Source organism: Talpa europaea (assembly GCF_964194135.1).
Source record: "Talpa europaea genome assembly, chromosome: 12".
NCBI classification, from domain to species: domain Eukaryota; kingdom Metazoa; phylum Chordata; class Mammalia; order Eulipotyphla; family Talpidae; genus Talpa; species Talpa europaea.
Window position 1 is genome coordinate 78,523,431 of NC_140079.1, and position 17,806 is coordinate 78,541,236.

At 54.3% G+C, this 17,806-nt stretch overlaps 2 protein-coding genes across 2 annotated transcripts; one reads left to right on the forward strand and one right to left on the reverse strand.

The window, feature by feature from the left end:
* Positions 1 to 5,780: 5,780 nt before the first annotated feature.
* On the forward strand, positions 5,781 to 9,833 carry METTL27 (methyltransferase like 27; the record flags this gene model as incomplete). Its single annotated transcript, XM_084250146.1, has 6 exons — positions 5,781 to 5,903; positions 6,447 to 6,575; positions 6,751 to 6,886; positions 7,215 to 7,307; positions 9,329 to 9,561; positions 9,699 to 9,833. 6 exons carry the CDS (start codon positions 5,781 to 5,783, stop codon positions 9,831 to 9,833), a joined length of 849 nt encoding a protein of 282 aa, XP_084106272.1.
* A 1,547-nt stretch (positions 9,834 to 11,380) lies between these two features.
* On the reverse strand, positions 11,381 to 12,010 carry CLDN4 (claudin 4; the record flags this gene model as incomplete). Its single annotated transcript, XM_084251319.1, has 1 exon — positions 11,381 to 12,010. The coding sequence occupies one exon, from the start codon at positions 12,008 to 12,010 to the stop codon at positions 11,381 to 11,383; it is 630 nt and encodes a 209-aa protein (XP_084107445.1).
* Positions 12,011 to 17,806: the final 5,796 nt, after the last annotated feature.

Genomic DNA, 17,806 nt, shown 5'->3' on the forward strand with positions numbered 1-17,806 from the left:
AACAAGACGCCAGCAACACTAATTACCTTTCTGTGTGCAATGGGATTCTTTATTTTCTAGTCATGTTATTTCACAACTGACCGAATTGTTTTCACTAACCCCTAATGGGTGGCATTCCTACTTTGGAAAGCATTACTTCCAGAAACATCCACTTGTGAATGAAGAAACATGTGCAGGACCACTGGGGGCAATGTTTTTACCTCTCAGGAGGGGATGGATTAATGAACTGGGTGTATCCATGTGAGAGATGACTAAGCAGTGGTTAAAATGAGTGACAGAGAGGCATTAAAGATCTCCAAAAACAGTGCTAAGTGGAAAAGAAAAGTTTCCAAGTCATGACTATAAATTGAAACAATTTACAGAAAGCTTCTCAGGTCTATTAACAAAATTATGTGTTGTTCTTGATGCCTACTCTCCATAGTAAAATACAAAAACAAGATCTAGAAGGTGCCTGCCTACTCAAGGTGGTAGCTGCTACCCTGAGGCAGCAGATGGAGGAGGAAGGAAGTCAAAGGGAATGTCGGTTTCATCTGCAATGAAATTACTTTCAGTACTCTGAAGCAATAATGACAAAATGCTAGCACCTGTTCATCCTGGGTGGTGAATACCGGAAGGCTGAGAACATGCTAGTCAAGCAAAGATCTGAAGGAAGAGCCACCTGTTCTCCGCCTCCCTCAAAAAAAAGCAATGCAAAGGCCCTGAGGCAACCATGGCATATTCAGAACTGCAGAGGCCAGGATAATGGAGTGAGGACAGGACCAGAGAAGTTAGTCACGAGGTTGGTAAGGAATTTGGATTTCAGGTTTTAAGCCAGAGGGCAAATTCATCAAATGAAAACTGTGAAAACATCATTCTGGTTGGGCATGTTTTGTTAACTATCAAAACAGAGTGATGAGGCAGTGCCCTTCTATTAATTAACTAGATGGGATGCTGCCCAGCTCATGAATCTTTTAATCAAGCCCATTAGAGCGCTTTGTAAAAAGCTGAGTGACGAACAAATACATGGGGGTTATTATACTAATCTCTTCTTTTGTGTGTGTTTGAAATTTTACATAAAATGTTTTAAAACAATAATACTACCTCTGGCTACTGTGTGGAAAATGGCCAAAGAGAGCACAGTAAGGAGGCCACTGCAGGGGTCTGGGTGACGGGAGGTGGGTGGGACCAGGTGACACAGGTGGAGGGCCACGCCACAGGATTTGCTGAGGGACAGAATGTGGGATGGGAGCCCCTGGGTGTGCAGTGGTTCAGGGCTGGTTCAGGGCATCTGCCCAGATGCAAGGCCAAGGAGGGATGTTTGCCTTCAGAGCCTGAGGTGTTTGGGCATGTTGCCAGGGAGAGGCTTGTGGCCTTTACAGGGAAATGTCAGGTACAAGAGTCCAGAGTTCAGGGGAGTCAGACCGGAGTCACCCACTGGGGAATCATGGGCATATAAATAGTATTTGAAACCACGGGACTAGATGAAATCACCTAGGAAGTGGGTGTTGGTCGAGAAAAGAGGGCCAACGACTGAGCCCTGGGGCTCTCATCCACTTACAGATAGATGAGAGGGGGTGGAGGGGGCGGCCACCAAGAAGACAGGAAGGAGCAGCTTCCAGGGCAGGAGGGAAACCAGGAGGAAGGGAAGTCTCTCTCCAGTGCCCACCGCAACACCACAACCTATCAGCTCCCAGTGGGCCCTCCATGCAGCTGCAGCTGCTCTGTTTCCTGAGTAATTGTGACAGCCTTGGAACTTGCCATGTACCTGAACTACTCTCCACACAACTAAGATCTGCCCTTTCCCCTTCTTCCTGTTGAAGTGCGTCGGCCACGATGAGGTGACAGACATGAGGACAAAGGCTCTCAGGCAAAAGGTGGCAGAGAAGGAAGATAACAAGAACCTGGGTCCCTGGTGGCATAACCAAGCCCTAGATTACACTGCCCAGTCTCTGCTGCCTTTAGTAGCCTCCACATTTCTCTGTTTAAGCCACTGCTGTGCCTGTGGCCTGTTGTTTATAGATGAACACAAAGAGCTCACAACATGATCCCTGGGCACCTTTGGACTGAGGCAGATTTGGGACTAGATCTTGGCTGGTGGCTGCTGAAACCTAGATTTCCTCCTTTTCCTCTAGTCTCCAAAACCTCTTTTGCCAAGGTCACTGTATTAATAAAAGGTAATAATAATAGCCATTGGAATAGACAAGTCCTAAAATCTCAGTGGCTCAACTCAATGAAAGTTTGTGTCTGGTCTATGTTACTGTCCAGCGCATATTAGTTGGGAGGGTGCAAATTATTTAGGGTTCTACACACTGTCATCTTGTAGCCCTGCTCTCCTCTGAGTGCTTGGAGCCCACTCCAAGGGGATCCCATAGGAAGTATTTATAATTTAGGATTGGAAATGGAGCACTTTATCCCCACCCACATTCTACTGGCCAATTCAGCGACATGGCTACGCTTACATCAAATGGGGCTGGGACCTTAGTCTAAAATGGGAAGAGGCAGCCTCAGCAGCTGGTGTACACTGGCAGGCTTGATCTCAGCCACCAAAAACCTCCACGTCCCTATACCCAGTGCTCACTAAGCCTCATTTTACACCGCCTCTCAGTGCTATGGAGTAGAATTGGCCATCCCCCACCTTTTGCAAACTCTCTGTTCTTGGCATTCTTACCAACTTCCCCTGGGATTTCTCCACTACTCCTAGACAATCCGCTTCTGCCCTGAAGTGTAGGAGGTCCCCAAGTGGGATCCTCAGTCCTCTTCTCTTCTCTCTCTCTTCCTGTATCAGGGTGGTGCCCAGGAAAAGGGGAGGTTCCATGTTCCCTGCCCCACCCAAAAGGATGGTCTTGCTGAGCAAGGAAGAAAAGCTGGAGAGGAGACTGGAGAAGGAAGGAAGCAGGATGGAGCCAGAAGGAGACCTGGAGGAGGCACATGGAGCAGAGAGACATGTGAAGAAACTGTACTTGCTTCTTGGTCCTGGACTGGGTGACACAGATGTGGGTGAGAGACCCGTGGGGAGGTGACAATGGCAGCTTTTATCTTGATTTTGATTTTGCTCTTTTCCTCCCAGACTTGTCTGGTTGTTTCTGATCCTTTTCTGTGGATCCCCACTGGATGGTGCTTTAGACTTGTGGCAGGCTTTTGGGCCTTGCTCTGGGCCAATCCCATTTGGGTGGACTTTTACCCATGAGGGGATGGGTGCTTGATTTAAAAATTATATTCTTTGTCTTTTCTGTATTGTTTATTAATTGTATTAAATTTCCTTTCCATTAAAGTCTTATATGTTTTGTGTTGATGTGGTAGGTGGCAGAACCTATTTAGAACAGGCAGGTTTGGGGGTTCTAAGGTACCCCTCTCCCTGCCCTGTAACATTCCCACTCTTTGCAGTTCTTACGAGCACCAGTTGCCCCACTCACCACTAGTCTTACCCATGACCCTGAGTCCATCTCCGGCCTGACCTCTCCTGGGCTCAAGATTTTGGTATCAAACAGATTCTTGACATCTTCACATAGACACTGCAAACTCAACATCCCCAACTGCTAGTATTCCTCTTCATCCCAAACCTACTTCTCTCCTTCTGGGCTTACCCTGCTGTGAATGATGCCACCATGAAGCCAACAGCTCAGGCAGAAGCCCGGGTGCCACTCCATGCCATGGACTCTCAATTATTCAAGCCCTGCATCTTCGAGTTCCTAAACAGCTGCTTAAACGAGACAAGGCCCACAATGGAGTCACTTGTAGTGAGCCCACATCACCAAGTTGAGAGTTCATACCTAACTTAATTGCAGTTTCAACCCCTCCCGGGAATATAATCTTAACCAGTTCTGGAATTACTTGCTCAACACTAGAGATATGACGTGCCTGATAAACCCTTTTGTCCCCCAAAGAAAGATGACCTTACCTAAAACAATGGAATCCCTTCAACAACCCACTCTCTTCCTTAGCTCACCCTCTTCCATTTACAAAAGCTTTCCATTTTTGTACAGCTCTTCAGAGCCCCTTTCTACTTGGAATGGAATGCTTCCTGGTTCACAAATCAATTAATAAAGCCAATTAACTATTTAAATGACACAGGGTTTTTTGGGCACCTTTCTGAAATTCATCCACTACTTTCCACAACCATCATCTCTACACAATCTCATGCTGCTATCACCTCATGCCGGGACAACTCCCACACCCAACCTCCCAAACACTGCCTAATGGGCTCTCGAAGTACTTTGGAAACTTAAACTGCATAGAAATCGCCTAGAGTTTGTTAAAATGGAGATTTCTGGGCCCCACCCTCACTCCACCACCCCTTCACACCTCCCATCCCCCCACCTCCCCACCCCCAGCAATCTGATTCTGATTCTGTAGATCTCCTCCCCAGCCAGGGAGGTGACACACATGGCACAGCAGTCCTCTCCTGTCTCGCCCGCTGCTCCCCTCAGCCATGTATTTCAATAGATCTGCCTGTTCTGCCCCTCACACTGTCTCTGGTGAATCCTCTCCCCCCACCTCTCTGGCCTTTACCCCGTTCTTGTATGCATAAATAAATAAATTTAACAAAAAAGATTTTGCAAGTCAGATAGCTTCCCTAAGGGGAGCAAGCCAAGCTAAGGGTGCTGAAGCTGACACTGCAAGGCTGTAGAGTGCACTTTCAGGAACAAGGGCCCCCCTACCCGGCATTCTCCAATAGTGAGGATGCTAGCTGTGTATGAAGTTATAAAAATAAAATAAAATTTAACATTCAACTCCTCGGTAGCACTAGCCACATTTCAATTGCTCAACGGCTACAGGTGACAAGTGACTACCATATTGAACATTTCCTTCTCTGCCAAGTCTTTTTTTTCTTGTTAAAGATTTATTTATTTATGCATACACGAACTGGGGGATAGGCCAGAGGTGCAGGGAGGGGGGTGAGAGGATTCACCAGAGACAGAGTGGGGAGCAGGACAGGCAGACGGACTGAAATACACTGCTGAGGGGAGCAGCAGGCGAGACAGGAGAGGTCTGCTGAGCCCTGTGGGTCAGCTCCCTGGCCTGTGATCAAACTCGTGCTGCAGTGGCTGCCGATGGCTTCATAGTGCTGAGACTTAACCCCTTCCGCCACCACGGAGACCCACTGCCAAGTTTTCTTTTGGACAGCACTGCCCAGACCTTGGTGAGCATTTTAAACACTAAGACTGATCCTAGGTCCCCCTCTAGCCTTAAGAATTCTGAGGCTCCCACAGTCTAAATGCTGGACTTGTAGGAACCATAAAGAACATCGAGCGCCAGGAGGGCACCGAGACAACCCTAAAACCGCACAGCGTGGAAATGTCTCAGGGTGTGGGGTCTCCCGGGGTTTGAAGGGTCAAAAAATGGTGTTCATTGGCTGGCAGAAGGGCGGACTGTCATTGCTTTCGTCTGATTGGGTAGTTTGTCCTAGAGGACAGCCAGTCAGCGGGGGGTGGGGGTGGGGGTGGGGGTGGGTGGGCGGGGCCAGGCTCCGGCGCCCCTCTGCTCGCGCTGTCAGGCTGGCGGTGAGTTCTGACCCTCCAGCCTTCTGCCCCGCTGGCGGCTCCCCACGGCCCGGGGTGGGGAGGTCGGAAACAGGCCCCTCCCGCCAGGGGGAATACCCCTCCCCCAGCCCTGAACCCCAAATGTCAGTCTCGTCCTCTCTGTGTTCAGTGCCCTGGAATATGAAATGGGATTGTGGGGGGACCTGGCAGGCCTCCTCCAGACGGCCTCTGCGGGCACGGAAGGGAGGGGTGCAGAGGGAGGGCGCTGGGGGACAGGGGCTGGGCTGGACTGAGGACGGAAGGCTGTGTCCTCACAGGAGGATGGCTCAGGAAGACGGCTGGAGCCTGCCCAAAGTGCGGGCCCGGGTTGGGGCCTCCCATGGCATCACCGACCTGGCCCAAAAGCTCCGCTTCTATGACCGCTGGGCTCTGGACTATGACCAGGTAAACTTGTCCAGTTAATCACCTCAGCCTCCCTCCACTTGCATAGACTTGATTTTCCTACCTGTGAAGTGAGGATAGCTAACCTTGTGTCATCCCAGAAGTTCTGCCCCCTGCAGTGGGTGCAACCCACTCAAGTTCTGCCCCCTCAAGGACTGGGCCCTCACCTGCCCACCCTCAGCAGCCCTGCCCTCTCGCCAGCCCCATTGCTCCAGATTGGCAGGACCTCAAGGTCAGGGGTCGAGACCTCCCACTCTAGGGTTGCAGGCCAGGCAGCAGGGCTGCGTAGGGGAATACCACTGATGGGTCACTGTGGGATAAACAGAGAAGCCTCAGGCAGAGGGCTGGGGGCTAATTTTCTAGCCTTGGCCCCTTAGCAGAGGAAAGCGTCTCATGCCAGAATCTCCTCTCACTGTAATTCCTCCGAGGCTCTAGTCCAGACACACACACACAGCTTGGCCTGGCTGACTCCTAAATCACCCCATAGAGAATATCCCAGAAACACTAGAGCATGGAGTGGTGGTTGGCTCAGCCCTCTGTCCCCAGGATGTGGCGACCCTGCAGTACCGTGCCCCCCGCCTAGCAGTGGACTGCCTCACCCAAGCCCTTCCAGGCCTTCCCCACACCGCCCTGATCCTGGACGTGGCCTGTGGCACTGGCCTGGTGGCTGCCGAGGTGAGGTCTCCCCAGATCTCCTGTCCTCTCTTTTGACCCACACCTCAGACTCACTGGTCCCAAATACTTGAGCCACATCCAATGCAGGGCCCGCTGCCCTTCCCCGGTTCAGATATCCAGCTGGAAAGTGGCAAGTTTGAACTGTGACTGAGCACCTCCCTCCCCACCACCTCAGCTGCAGGCTCGAGGCTTCCTCCAGCTGCATGGGGTGGATGGGAGCCCAGGGATGCTGGAACAGGCCCGGGCCCGCGGCCTCTACCAGTGCCTCAGCCTCTGCACCCTGGGCCAGGAGCCTCTGCCCAGCCCTGAAGGTACTTCCCCTCTCACCTGACACTCCACTGCACCCCCTGTCCAAGCCTACCTTCACAGATCGCCCTGCTGAACACTCCTCAAGCCCCCATTCCCCTTCTGAGTCCTCTAATGCCTCACTGAGAACCTCTCTGACCCTCTGTGAGCTCCTCTCACTGATCCCTCCACTCCATGATCTGACCTCAGCCTGGGACTGGGCCACCCACAGGATCTGGAGCCTGCAGACACTAGTGACAGGCCTGGCCCTCCCCATCCTGGGCACTATCCTCCAGGGTGGTCTGAGGCCACACCAAAGACAAACCACCACCCACATGCCCATGCCTCACACAGGGACCTTTGACGCAGTGCTGATGGTGGGTGCCCTCAGCGATGGCCAGGTGCCCTGCAGTGCCATACCTGAGCTCCTGAGAGTTACCAAGCCAGGTGAGAAGCAGCTGTCCAACCGCATATACACCTTCCCTCTCCATACCCACAGACACCAGCCTCAGAACCCCCCAGGCCAGGCAATGGACAGGGTCCTGCCCAGGGCCATACAGCCTCCCCTGGCATTGAGGCACCAGCTGTTAGCCCAGGGCTGGGCCTCAGCTGCCACCATCAACAAACCAGGCCAACAGGCAGAGCAGCCTGTGGCCGGCTTTCCTCTTGTCCGCGGGCAGCCAGGAGCATTTAAGTTACACCCTCCTCTCCAGCCCCTGCATCCTTACCTATCAGCAGAGCAACACAGTCCCTCCCCTCTAGGATCAGGGTAAGAATTGGGTGAAATAATATCTCTATGGCCTTTGCATAGAAGAAATTCAGCTCAATTCCCTCATCGTCCAGCTTCCTCACTAACTCATGGGCAGCCGTTAGGTGAGTCTCTCCATCCTGGTCTCTGTTTCCTTGTTTGTGAAATGGGACTGCTCAGGTGAGATGATAGATGTGAGCACTTCTTTTCTTAAAGTTTTATTTATTTATACAAGAACGGGGGTATAGGTCAGAGGCACGGGAGGGTGAGAGAATTCACCAGAGAGAGCAGGGAGCAGAACAGGCAGACGGACCGAAGACACTGCTGAGGGGAGCAGCAGGCAAGGCAGGAGAGGTCTGCCATGCCATGTGGGTATCTCCCTGGCCGGCCGGGAATCAAACCCACACTGCAGAGGCTGTGGACAGCTTCACAGCGCAGCGCTCAACCCACTGTGCCACCGGGGAGGCCCAACGTGAGCACTTTTTATAAACACCACATGTGAGGTTGATGTACCGGTGAGGATTCTGTTGCTGTGCCCTATTCTGTGCCTTGCTCTGCTGCTGGGGAGAAGAGGCAGACTTACCCTTTGAGCCTCTATCATCAAACTCTGGGGAAATGGTTAGGCCAGAGGTAGACCCACAAGAGCTGTGAGTGCTCAGTGCTCTAATAATTCAGACATTTCTGAGGCCCGGTATGGGGCGTGAGGGCCACAATGGGAAGCAACTCAAGCAAAGTCAGAGGTAGGAAGAATAGCAGAGCGGAAGGTCAGGAGGCAAGGTCTGGCTGTAGGAGGGATCAGGTGCCATAGAGGCACTCTGCCGCGGCAAGATTACAGCTTCTTCCTGCCCTACTCATTCCCCCAGTCAGCCCTCAAGGGCTGTGGCTAAGCCTGGGCAGGTCTGGGCAGGCTTTGGCCTCAGGGAACTATGGCAGCTGACAGATGCAGGAAGATTGGTGGGGACAGGAGAGGTAAAGGTTGACCTAGGGACAGGAAACTCCCATAGCCTAAACCGGTGCGGACTAGGACTCCTAGCCCACCCTCTGCTGGCCAGAGCCCTATCTGCCGCCTGCGTGCCACAGGTGCCTGGCTTTGGAGCCCTTCCTTCAATGAGTCCTTCCTTTCATGGAGCCCCTCCTCCAGCCCTGCTTCTCCTTACCCCTTCCTCCAGGAAGCCTTCCAGACACTGATCTAAATGTTTGTGAGCCCACACTGGGCATGTTGTAGGTGTCCCAAGAAGACCTAAAGGGACCTGCTCACTTGTTCATTCAGCCAGTGTTTGCTGGCTGTGCTGGTGTTCCTGTGAGACAGGGTAACCATCCCCTTTGTGCAAGCTGGGAAACTGAGGCCCAGAGAGGTGAAGAGACTTGCCCAGGATTCAAAGCCTATGAACTTCCTGTGCCTCTAGACACAGCCTTACCTTCCAGGAGAGGGGCTGGGTGAGCAGTGAGAAGCAAGACCCCTCTGTTCAGGGGATTAGCCAAGAATTCCCAGCGTTAAGGTGACTTGGGCCTTGAAGGGTGGAGAAGGCATCAGGCAGGCTGAAGAAGTAAAAGGGAATTCCGGGGCATGGGGAGAAAAGTGAGCACCAAAGGCTAGAGATGGGCAAGATTGGCCTGGAGACAAAGCTGAGAAAACATGTGCCCTTGAGCTCCTTCCCCATTCCCAGGGCAGGCCTGGAACCTTGCCCCTCCCTCACTTACTTCCCCTCCCTCTCCCCAGGAGGGCTGGTGTGTCTGACCACCAGGACCAACCCATCCAACCTTCGCTACAAGGAGGTGCTGGAGACCACCCTGGATGAGCTGGAGCAGGCCAGGGCTTGGGAACGCCTGGTGACCTGGCCTGTGGACAGGTGGGAGCTGGCCACCTCTGAGCTCGAGGTGGTGACTGGCTCTTCTGACAGCGAGGGCTTCATCTCTGGCATTGTCTACCTGTACCGAAAGCAGCAAGCGGGAGTCAGGGTTGAGGGAGCAAAGCCTGCTCCCCAGGCCCCGGCAGGTCACTGACCCTCCACCTGGCATTGGCCAGGCCCATCCTTGGAGCTCCTCCACTTCATCTCTAAAATGGGTCACCATGCCAACCTGCCTTTCAGGAGAATGTGCCCATTAAAGATGGCCCAGAGGAACAGCAGGACCGTGGTTCTGTGATTCTTTTGCCCCAGCTGTCGCTGAGGACAGAAGTCAGAAGTGACAGGACAGAGAGGGTCCCCAGCTCCGATCATCCCTGAGCCAGGCACGGCAGTCAGATGTGACTGTATGGCTCTTCCCAGCTGATGGGCCCTCTTTAGCTCAAGGGCTCCTGGTTGGGCCCTGGTCACTTTCACACATCTAGGATTCCATTTCCTCATCTATAAAGGGCTTGGAGGCGGCCCTCACCTCGGCAGGTGGAAGGGCTCGGATGACTGACAGCATTGTAGGGACTGGATATGAACAGGGCTGCTGAAGCTTCCTGTGGGAAGGCTTCCTGGAGGAGGAGGCCCAGAGCTGGACCTTCAGGACAAGCAGGATTCCGAGGGGTGGAGAAAGTCAGGAGAGGGCAGGGACAGTCTGAGCAAAAGCTAGGAGGTAGGATTTGAAGGTGACCAGACCAGCCTGGCTGCCAGACAAACTGGGACAGAGAGACAGGACAGTGGCCCATTGCCAGGGGCTGGGTGTCCTCGTCTGTCTTCCTTCTTGGGGTCCCCAGCAGCTCACCAGGGTCCTGGGCACACAGCACATTTCCTGTGAACAGGTCTTCCCTCTAGCACATGAGGACTTGAACAAGGTGATTCCCAAGGTGAGGCCAGTTCCAATTCTTCACAATCCCCCGAAACCAGATTTTCAAGTGTTCCCTGCCCCTCACAGACCGTCCAGGCCCACAAGCCTTCCCTGCCCACCTCCATAGTTGGAATCAGAAACAATCAGAGCCTTCCTGTGCACAGGTCTCATTTATTATAGAAAATAACAGTAGCTACAGTGACAAATAGATCTTAAATTACAAAACAGAACAGCCCCAGGATGTCCTGGGATGAGGGCCAGCAAAAGACCACTCCCCCTGCCCTCCCCAGGCTGGCCAATGACCTTGACAAGGGCATCGATCCAGAGGTAGCCAGTCTCAGGGGGGCAGGGTCCTTTTGCTGAGGTGGAGCCAGGGGGCTGCCTGGCTGTGGCGGGACAGGAAGGTAGGAAGGGGTGGAGGCCAAGTGGGCTGCCTCAGTAGCCCCCTCCCCCACCACTACCCAAACCAGTTTGTAGCACCTTCACCCCTCCCCTCTAAACCTGTCTGTCCACTTTGTGCTGCACCGGGCAGATGGATGAGCAAGGCCCCAGCCAGTCTCATGGCCACAGGTTTCCGTGGGCAAGGGACAGCCCAGTGCTCGCTGACCCACCCAAAGATGTGGGCAGAGGGAGTGGAGAACATCAAAGAAGGAGACAATGGTCAACAGAGGCATGGGCAGGGCACCCACTCAGAGCCCAAACAAAATCGAGGCTGAGCTGTCCTGGCCAGCAGGCGCCAGCTCCCAGCTCTACCAGCTCTACCGACACACCCTGTCGCGCTAGCCCCCTCCCCCCATCAGTGGCCACTCAGGAGAGTAGCCCAGGAGTCTTTCTGTCCATCCTTGTAGAGGTGGGCCAAGAGGGCCAGAGGGGCTGAGGGCTGCTGGCCTGGTTCAGTCCTGCCTGCCCAGTGCCTTCAGCCCGCAGCCCGTGGTTGGGCCATCCCGGGGTCATAGGCGGCACTGAGCTCAGTCCATGGAGAAACAAAGCCAAAGCATCAGAGTGGAGCGGTGCCACCTTACACGTAGTTGCTGCCCTGGGCGGAGCGGGCGGGGACGTACTTGGCAGAGTAGGGCTTGTCGGTGCGGGGTGGGCAGTTGCAGCAGAGAAGGGCTCCACCGAGCAGCAGCAGGCCGGAGGCGGCCCAGCCGATGTAGAGCGCGGCGCCCATCTCCCTCTTCTGGCCAGAGGCCACCAGCGGGTTGTAGAAATCTTGGATAATGTTGTGGGCCGTCCAGGACACGGGCACCATGACCAGCAGGCCGGCCAGCAGGAACACCACACCCGCCACAATCATGATCTTGGCCTTGGCGCTCTCATCCTCCACGCAGTTGGTGCACTTGCCACCCACCACGGACAGCAGCACGCCCAGCACGGCCACGATGATGCAGATCACGATGAGCGCGCGGGCCGCCTGCAGGTCCTGCGGCAGCGCCAGCAGCGAGTCGTACACCTTGCACTGCATCTGGCCGGTGCTCTGCACCACGCAGTTCATCCACAGGCCCTCCCAGATGGTCTGCGACGTGACGATGTTGCTGCCGATGAAGGCCGTCACGCGCCACATGGGCAGCGCACAGCTGAGGATGGCACCCAACCAGCCCAGCACCGCCAGGGCAATGCCCATCACTTGCAGCCCCATGGAGGCCATCACTCAGTGTCTGCGGGGATCTAGAAACTGAATGCCTGTGGGGATCTGACCCTGTGGGCTGTAGGCTTTCAAGCACTGAGGATGGACACTCAGCGTCCACAGGCAGGCCTCTTGCCACAGGTTCAGAGGCAGTCAGTCAGAGCAGCCACGAACAGCCGCCAAGTGTCCTCACCCAGTCAGAAGCCACCGGCGTCTCTCCCTCTGGAGAAGCAGAAGCAGCGAGAAGCAGCAAGCCAGACCAGTTCTTCCCTGCAAACAGCTGCCGCGCGCACTCTCAGCTAAAGGCTGGAAGGGTTATAAGGCTCAGTAGGTAGGCGGGAGCAGAGGGAGGGGTTTCGGTCCCTGGAGCCTCCCCCTGACCAGTTCCTCTGGATTCCAGAGCCTGGCCACAAAGGCACTTTAAGGCCCCAGCCCTGGGTCCCTGAGTCACTCTGCTGGAGGAGAGTCAGTCTCAGAGGAAACTGCCCTCTCCCCTGCCCCCGGGTCCCTGCTGAGGTCAGCTGGGAGAGGAGACTGAGTAATAGCCTGTAGGCACCTGGATGTTTCCAGAGCAGGGGGCAGCCAGACATAATCAGGTTCAGGCCCTGAAGACCAAGGTTCTTACACCCCAGGGCTCCTTCATTGCAGGTGTGGGTGGGCTGAGAGGGGTAGGGACCCCTTTCCAGGATGAATTTCAAAGAGCCGCCACACCTGGGTTACTGTGGTTGTGGCCTTATCGCCTTCATCACTGGTCCGATTTACTTTTATGATTCTCATCTTCCATGTATTTGCCTCCAGTCTTGGCATTGGCCTGGTGAGGTCCAGTTTGGGGGAATGAAATGCTGGTGCCTGCTCTCCCCATCTCTGACTACCACACTCACCCCTGACTTCCCATCCCTGCCAGAGGAGGGGCACCCCTTCGATGCCCTTTCAGCCAGAGAAGAGGGAACCTGCCCCCTTCTATGGAAGTTTTAGCCAGTGGGCTTCATTCCTGCTGGGTTTTGCTTGACTGGAACTGGGTAAGGGAGGCCAGCAACAGCAAGCTGTGGGCCACCCTTACGGAAATCAGCCAACAAATGAGTGTTTACTCTGCAGACACATAGAGCAGTTATCTGATGAGGCCAGGGAGGGTGCAAAGTCCCAGAAGACTTTAAAGGGGAGGAAGAATTTGGACTAGGGTGGAGGTAGGGCCCTTGGGAGGGGGCTTGAAGGGGTGCTCTTGGGCCCGAGGGCACACTGTAGCCTGGGGTTATGCTGCAGTGGACACTGATGACAAGTCACCATGAATGGATTCCCCTGGAGTGGTGTGAGGCTGCAGGAGTGGATGGAGAACATTCAGGAAGGTCAGAGGTGACAAAGGTACTCAGGTGGGGAAATGCAGATAGCTCTGCATGGATGGAGAGGAATCTAGTCTGACCCTGAGTTTGAGGGAGTGGGGAGGAGCCCAAGTGAATAGACCAGAAAGATATCCGGCCTCAAACATCACCCAGCCCCGTGCACAGAGGCACAGGGTTTAGCCAGGTCATTGGATGCCAGTCTAAGCGATGCCCACACCTTAGGACATTGGAAACAGGATGGAAGTGACTATAGGGCAGGGGTCCAGGATTAACCAGGACCTGTTTCAGGGTAGGGAGGTGAGGACCTATAGAAAGGGGTCATTATGGGGGTGAGAGTAATTGAGGCTCATCATAGCTGCACCAAGGGTACCCCTCATTTTATATGATGATCATGCTGAGGGCCAGGGCTCCAAGACATCCCTGAACCCCAGCCTTGTCCAGCCACCTGGGATGACCCAGCCCTGTGCTCCCTGAGCTTCCTGTGGGAAAACCATCACATGTGCATGGTTGAGGGTGAAGCCATTGGTGAGCCTCTGTCACGGGAGGCCTTTGAGACAGGACTGATAAACCTCAGGGCTGGCTCAGACTACCTAGCATGATGGGGAAGTTGGATATGGTTGACTGTAAATGCATCTGTGCTGGCTCTCCACCCCCCACCCCCCCCAAACCCCCCCCCCCACTAGGCTAGGGGCTCCCGGAGGCCAGAAGCAATGCCTGAGTCAACCTCAGTGCCTAGCACGGGGTGGACACAGAGCAGGTACTCAGCAAGGAAGGAAGCTTTCTCTCCCAGTTCCCAGCTGCCCTCTGCAGCTCTTCCCCACACCTTCCCCCCCATGGGCACACACACACCAAAACAAACAGAGATGGTTTCTGCCCTGACCACACCCCCTGGGATATTCCTTACAAGGCTCTGAGGATCAGTACCCAGGCCTGTGGGCTGAGCAACAGAGATAACTACCCGAGATTGACAATAAGAGCTTTCCAGCCATGACCTCATCCCTGCCTCCCTGCCAGTAGGCAGGCCACTGACTCTTACTGCCTTTGCACAAATGAGTAAACTGAGGCACAGAGGGGGTCAGGGGCTTGCCCAGATGGGGTGCACACTCCATCATCAGAGCCTCCTTAGCCAGGTGCCCCTTACCCATTGTCCCTGCCCTTCTTCAAGATTTCTGAGACCAGAAGAGAGTTGACCAGATGGCCAGACCCCCCTCCCCCCCAATACACACACATTCCCCTGCCAATTTCCTGTCTTTGTTCTGGGACACAGTCAACTGGAACTTAGGAATGCGTGGGGGAAGGGAGAAGGCAGGCTTTCCACCTGTGGCCCAAAAGAAAGCTGTCTAACCCTGCCTAGCTCAGCCAAGCACATCAGAAGCTGGGGAGAGGCAGGAGGACTGGGGGGGGAGTGATGGGGGAAGAGAAGGGGTACCAGCAAAGGGGCAGACCCAGGACAGGGGTGATCTGCAGGAAACTCAGGTGGGACTGGGGGCCCAGATGTGCAGGAGGAGTAAGAGGGGTGTCCAGGGGGAGCCATGAGTGGAGCGGGATAGAGTCATTGATGCTTGATTTGCACCAGGAGACACTGGCTGGGTCCCAGTGGGGGCAGGAAAAGCACCAGCACAGTGGAGGCCCTTCTTCTGGACCCACTCTAGCTCTCCTTAGCCTGGCCTTCTCCCAAGCACCTAGATAAACTTTTACGGTGACACTTTATAATGTGTCTGCCACACATCACCTTTGTTTTGGGGACAGGAAAGGCAGAGTTGGCAATTTTTCCCCCCTTTTCCTTTCTCCCAATATATACTGCATAATTTTATGCCAGTAGAATTGGACCATACATGCTGGTTTCTATCAAGGATGGCCCTCTCCCTCCCCTGCTAGATCCCTTCACCCACCCTTGCCACCCCATAACCATTTTGCCAACCTGGAACCTTGGGGAAGCCAGTTCTGAGCATCAACTTCCCTCTTTGGAAAATGAGGCTATTAGCAGCCGCCCCCTCACACCCCCACTGAAGACAGTGTGAAATGTGATGACGATGTGAAAAATGCCTTGTGAGCCAAAAAGTTTTCCACCAGAACTAACAATTTTAATGCCATCCACCATCTTGCCAGCCCTGTGACCTCAGGAAAGCCAGTTCCACCTCTGAGTCTCATCTTTCACCTTTGTGAAAGGACACTAGTGCCCCTCTCCTAATATGGCTGTGAAATGACACGAGGATGTGAAAATGCTTCATGAGCCAGAAATCTCAGCACCAAGAGAAGGAAGGAGCCAAGGTCAAGAGGCATAAAGCAGCCACACTCAGTTCCCATCCTGCATGCACAAGGCAGGAGCTAGGGTTTCTCAGACCCCTGATCCCAAGACCAGAGGCTTAGCCAAGTCCTTGATCACAACATACACAGACACAGACACAGACACACACACACACACACACACACACACACACACACCCTTAGCTCCCTGGGTATCCCTGGGAGAGCCAGCCCTGAGCAGCCTGCTGCTGCCTGGTCCAGGGCCTGTGCCCACCAGGTCCCCAGGACCCAGAGGCCTTTACTCCTTGTTTTCTAGGAACTCCAGGAAGACTAAGGCCAGGTCAGCCAATGCCAACTTAAAATTATTTGTCCCCACCAAACATGACATGTGATCCTTATAAAATCAAGCGGCTATTTGGAAGAGCTAAAGGCAGCAGCCTCATTCTCGGCTAAAAATCTGTCTCATTGGAAGCTGAATAGTAAAACTAGTCAATATTTACTTTTGCAAGGAGTTCGTTAGCATCTCAGCCTGCAGACCCAAGTTAAGATTGTGTTCTTTTCTAAACCAGAGACACTGCCTTTAGTTATAAATGACTGCAATGTCAGTAAATAATCTGCAGCGAGTGCAAGGCTGGTCTTGCCAGGTCACGTCAGTGCTGTCTTCCCGAGTCGCTCCCAAAGGCGCAGGTCCTCCAGAGCATACTGTAAATAAGTGGTCACTTTGGTCACTTCCAGACCAGGCCCTCGTGGACTAGCTGCCTCCTGCAGGCTCTGACAGCCACTGGGACTTCCCCCAGGGTGGACACAGCATCAGCTTTTGAGGGGCTGGCTCTGGGCTGGGACTTTCAGAATCCAAAGGAGGATGTGGTGGCCCCTTTGTGGCTCTCATCTGAAATGACCCCAACCCTCCCTGGACTGAGTCCCTGTCCTGTTACTACCAGTTCTGTGACATTGGGTAATAGAACGAATTTCTCCCAACCTATGTCCTCATCTGGGTAAGAAAGAGGACACTACCACCCTCCCTCCGGGTGCTGGGAAACTTGCGGAAGACAAGGGGTGAAAGCCCTAGGAGCCGGGCTCACTGGCTGGTGGAGAATCTTCTGGAGCACTGATAGGTATAGGTGTCCAGCCAGCCCAGCAACCGCCTGAGAAGGTCATAGGCCCTGCACTCAGAAGAGGGCTGGCCCCAGGCTGAGTATAGCACCCCCTTCCCTTCCCCCAGCCCCCCAGGTCTGGCAACCTATACCGGGTGGCCATCCTCCCCACTTGGCGGGGTGGGGTAATGACAGGCCTGGCTGGCCAGACTGGCTAAGCAGGTGCTGCCCCCAGGCCAGGGCCCCAAGTGGGTTAAGGGAGAAGGTGGGGGTGGGGAGGTGGCCACATCTGGGGTTTCTCCAAGGAGGAAAAACAAGGCTGCCTCCTGGCTGGAGTCCCACAGAGGGCACTTCTGGGGGCAGGACAGAAACTAGCGAATGGTTTCCGAGATTGGGAGGGCTGAGTGAAGGAAGGCTGCTTTTCTCAGAGGGCCTCAGGTAGCAGCCAACTTCTGCTTCCAAATTCTGTCTGGCAGTTTCAAAGAACCTGAAACTTACTGCGACCTTTGCTTTCCTCACTCCCACCCAAGGGCGCACCCCTTCACAGGGCACTTTCCTCCTCCCAGGCTAGAGGCTTCCTTCCCCATCGCAAACCCCAGCCTCTCTGCTGGTCTATCTGTATGCAACTCTGCAGAGATGGTGTGAGGAGAGGGCCACAGGAGAGAGCCAGGGGATCCCTGAGGACCCTCTAATCTAATGGAGGAGTCAGTCCTGCCCTGGTCCCCTCCCCAGGGAGACCTCCTTCTTCCAGACCCCTACTGTCCCCTGGTCAAGAGACTTTTTTTAAAGATTTATTTATTTATTTATTTATTTATTTATTTATTTATTTATTTATACAAGCACTGGGTACAGTCAGAAGCGCAGGAGGGTGAGAGAATTCACCAGAGCCAGAGGGGGAGCAGAACAGGCAGAAGGACTGAAGTACACTGCTGAGGGGAGCAGCGGGCAGCAGGAGAGGTCTGCGCGCCATGTGGGACCCTCGCCGCGGCCCGGGGATCGAACTGGTTCTGCAGAGGCTGCGGGCAGCTTCACAGCCCGGCGCTCAACCACTGCGTCAGTGGGGAGGCCCTGGTCAGGAAACTTTTGTTGAGTACCTGCTGTGGGTCAGGTGCTGGGCTTGGTGCCTTGCTTTATGGGAA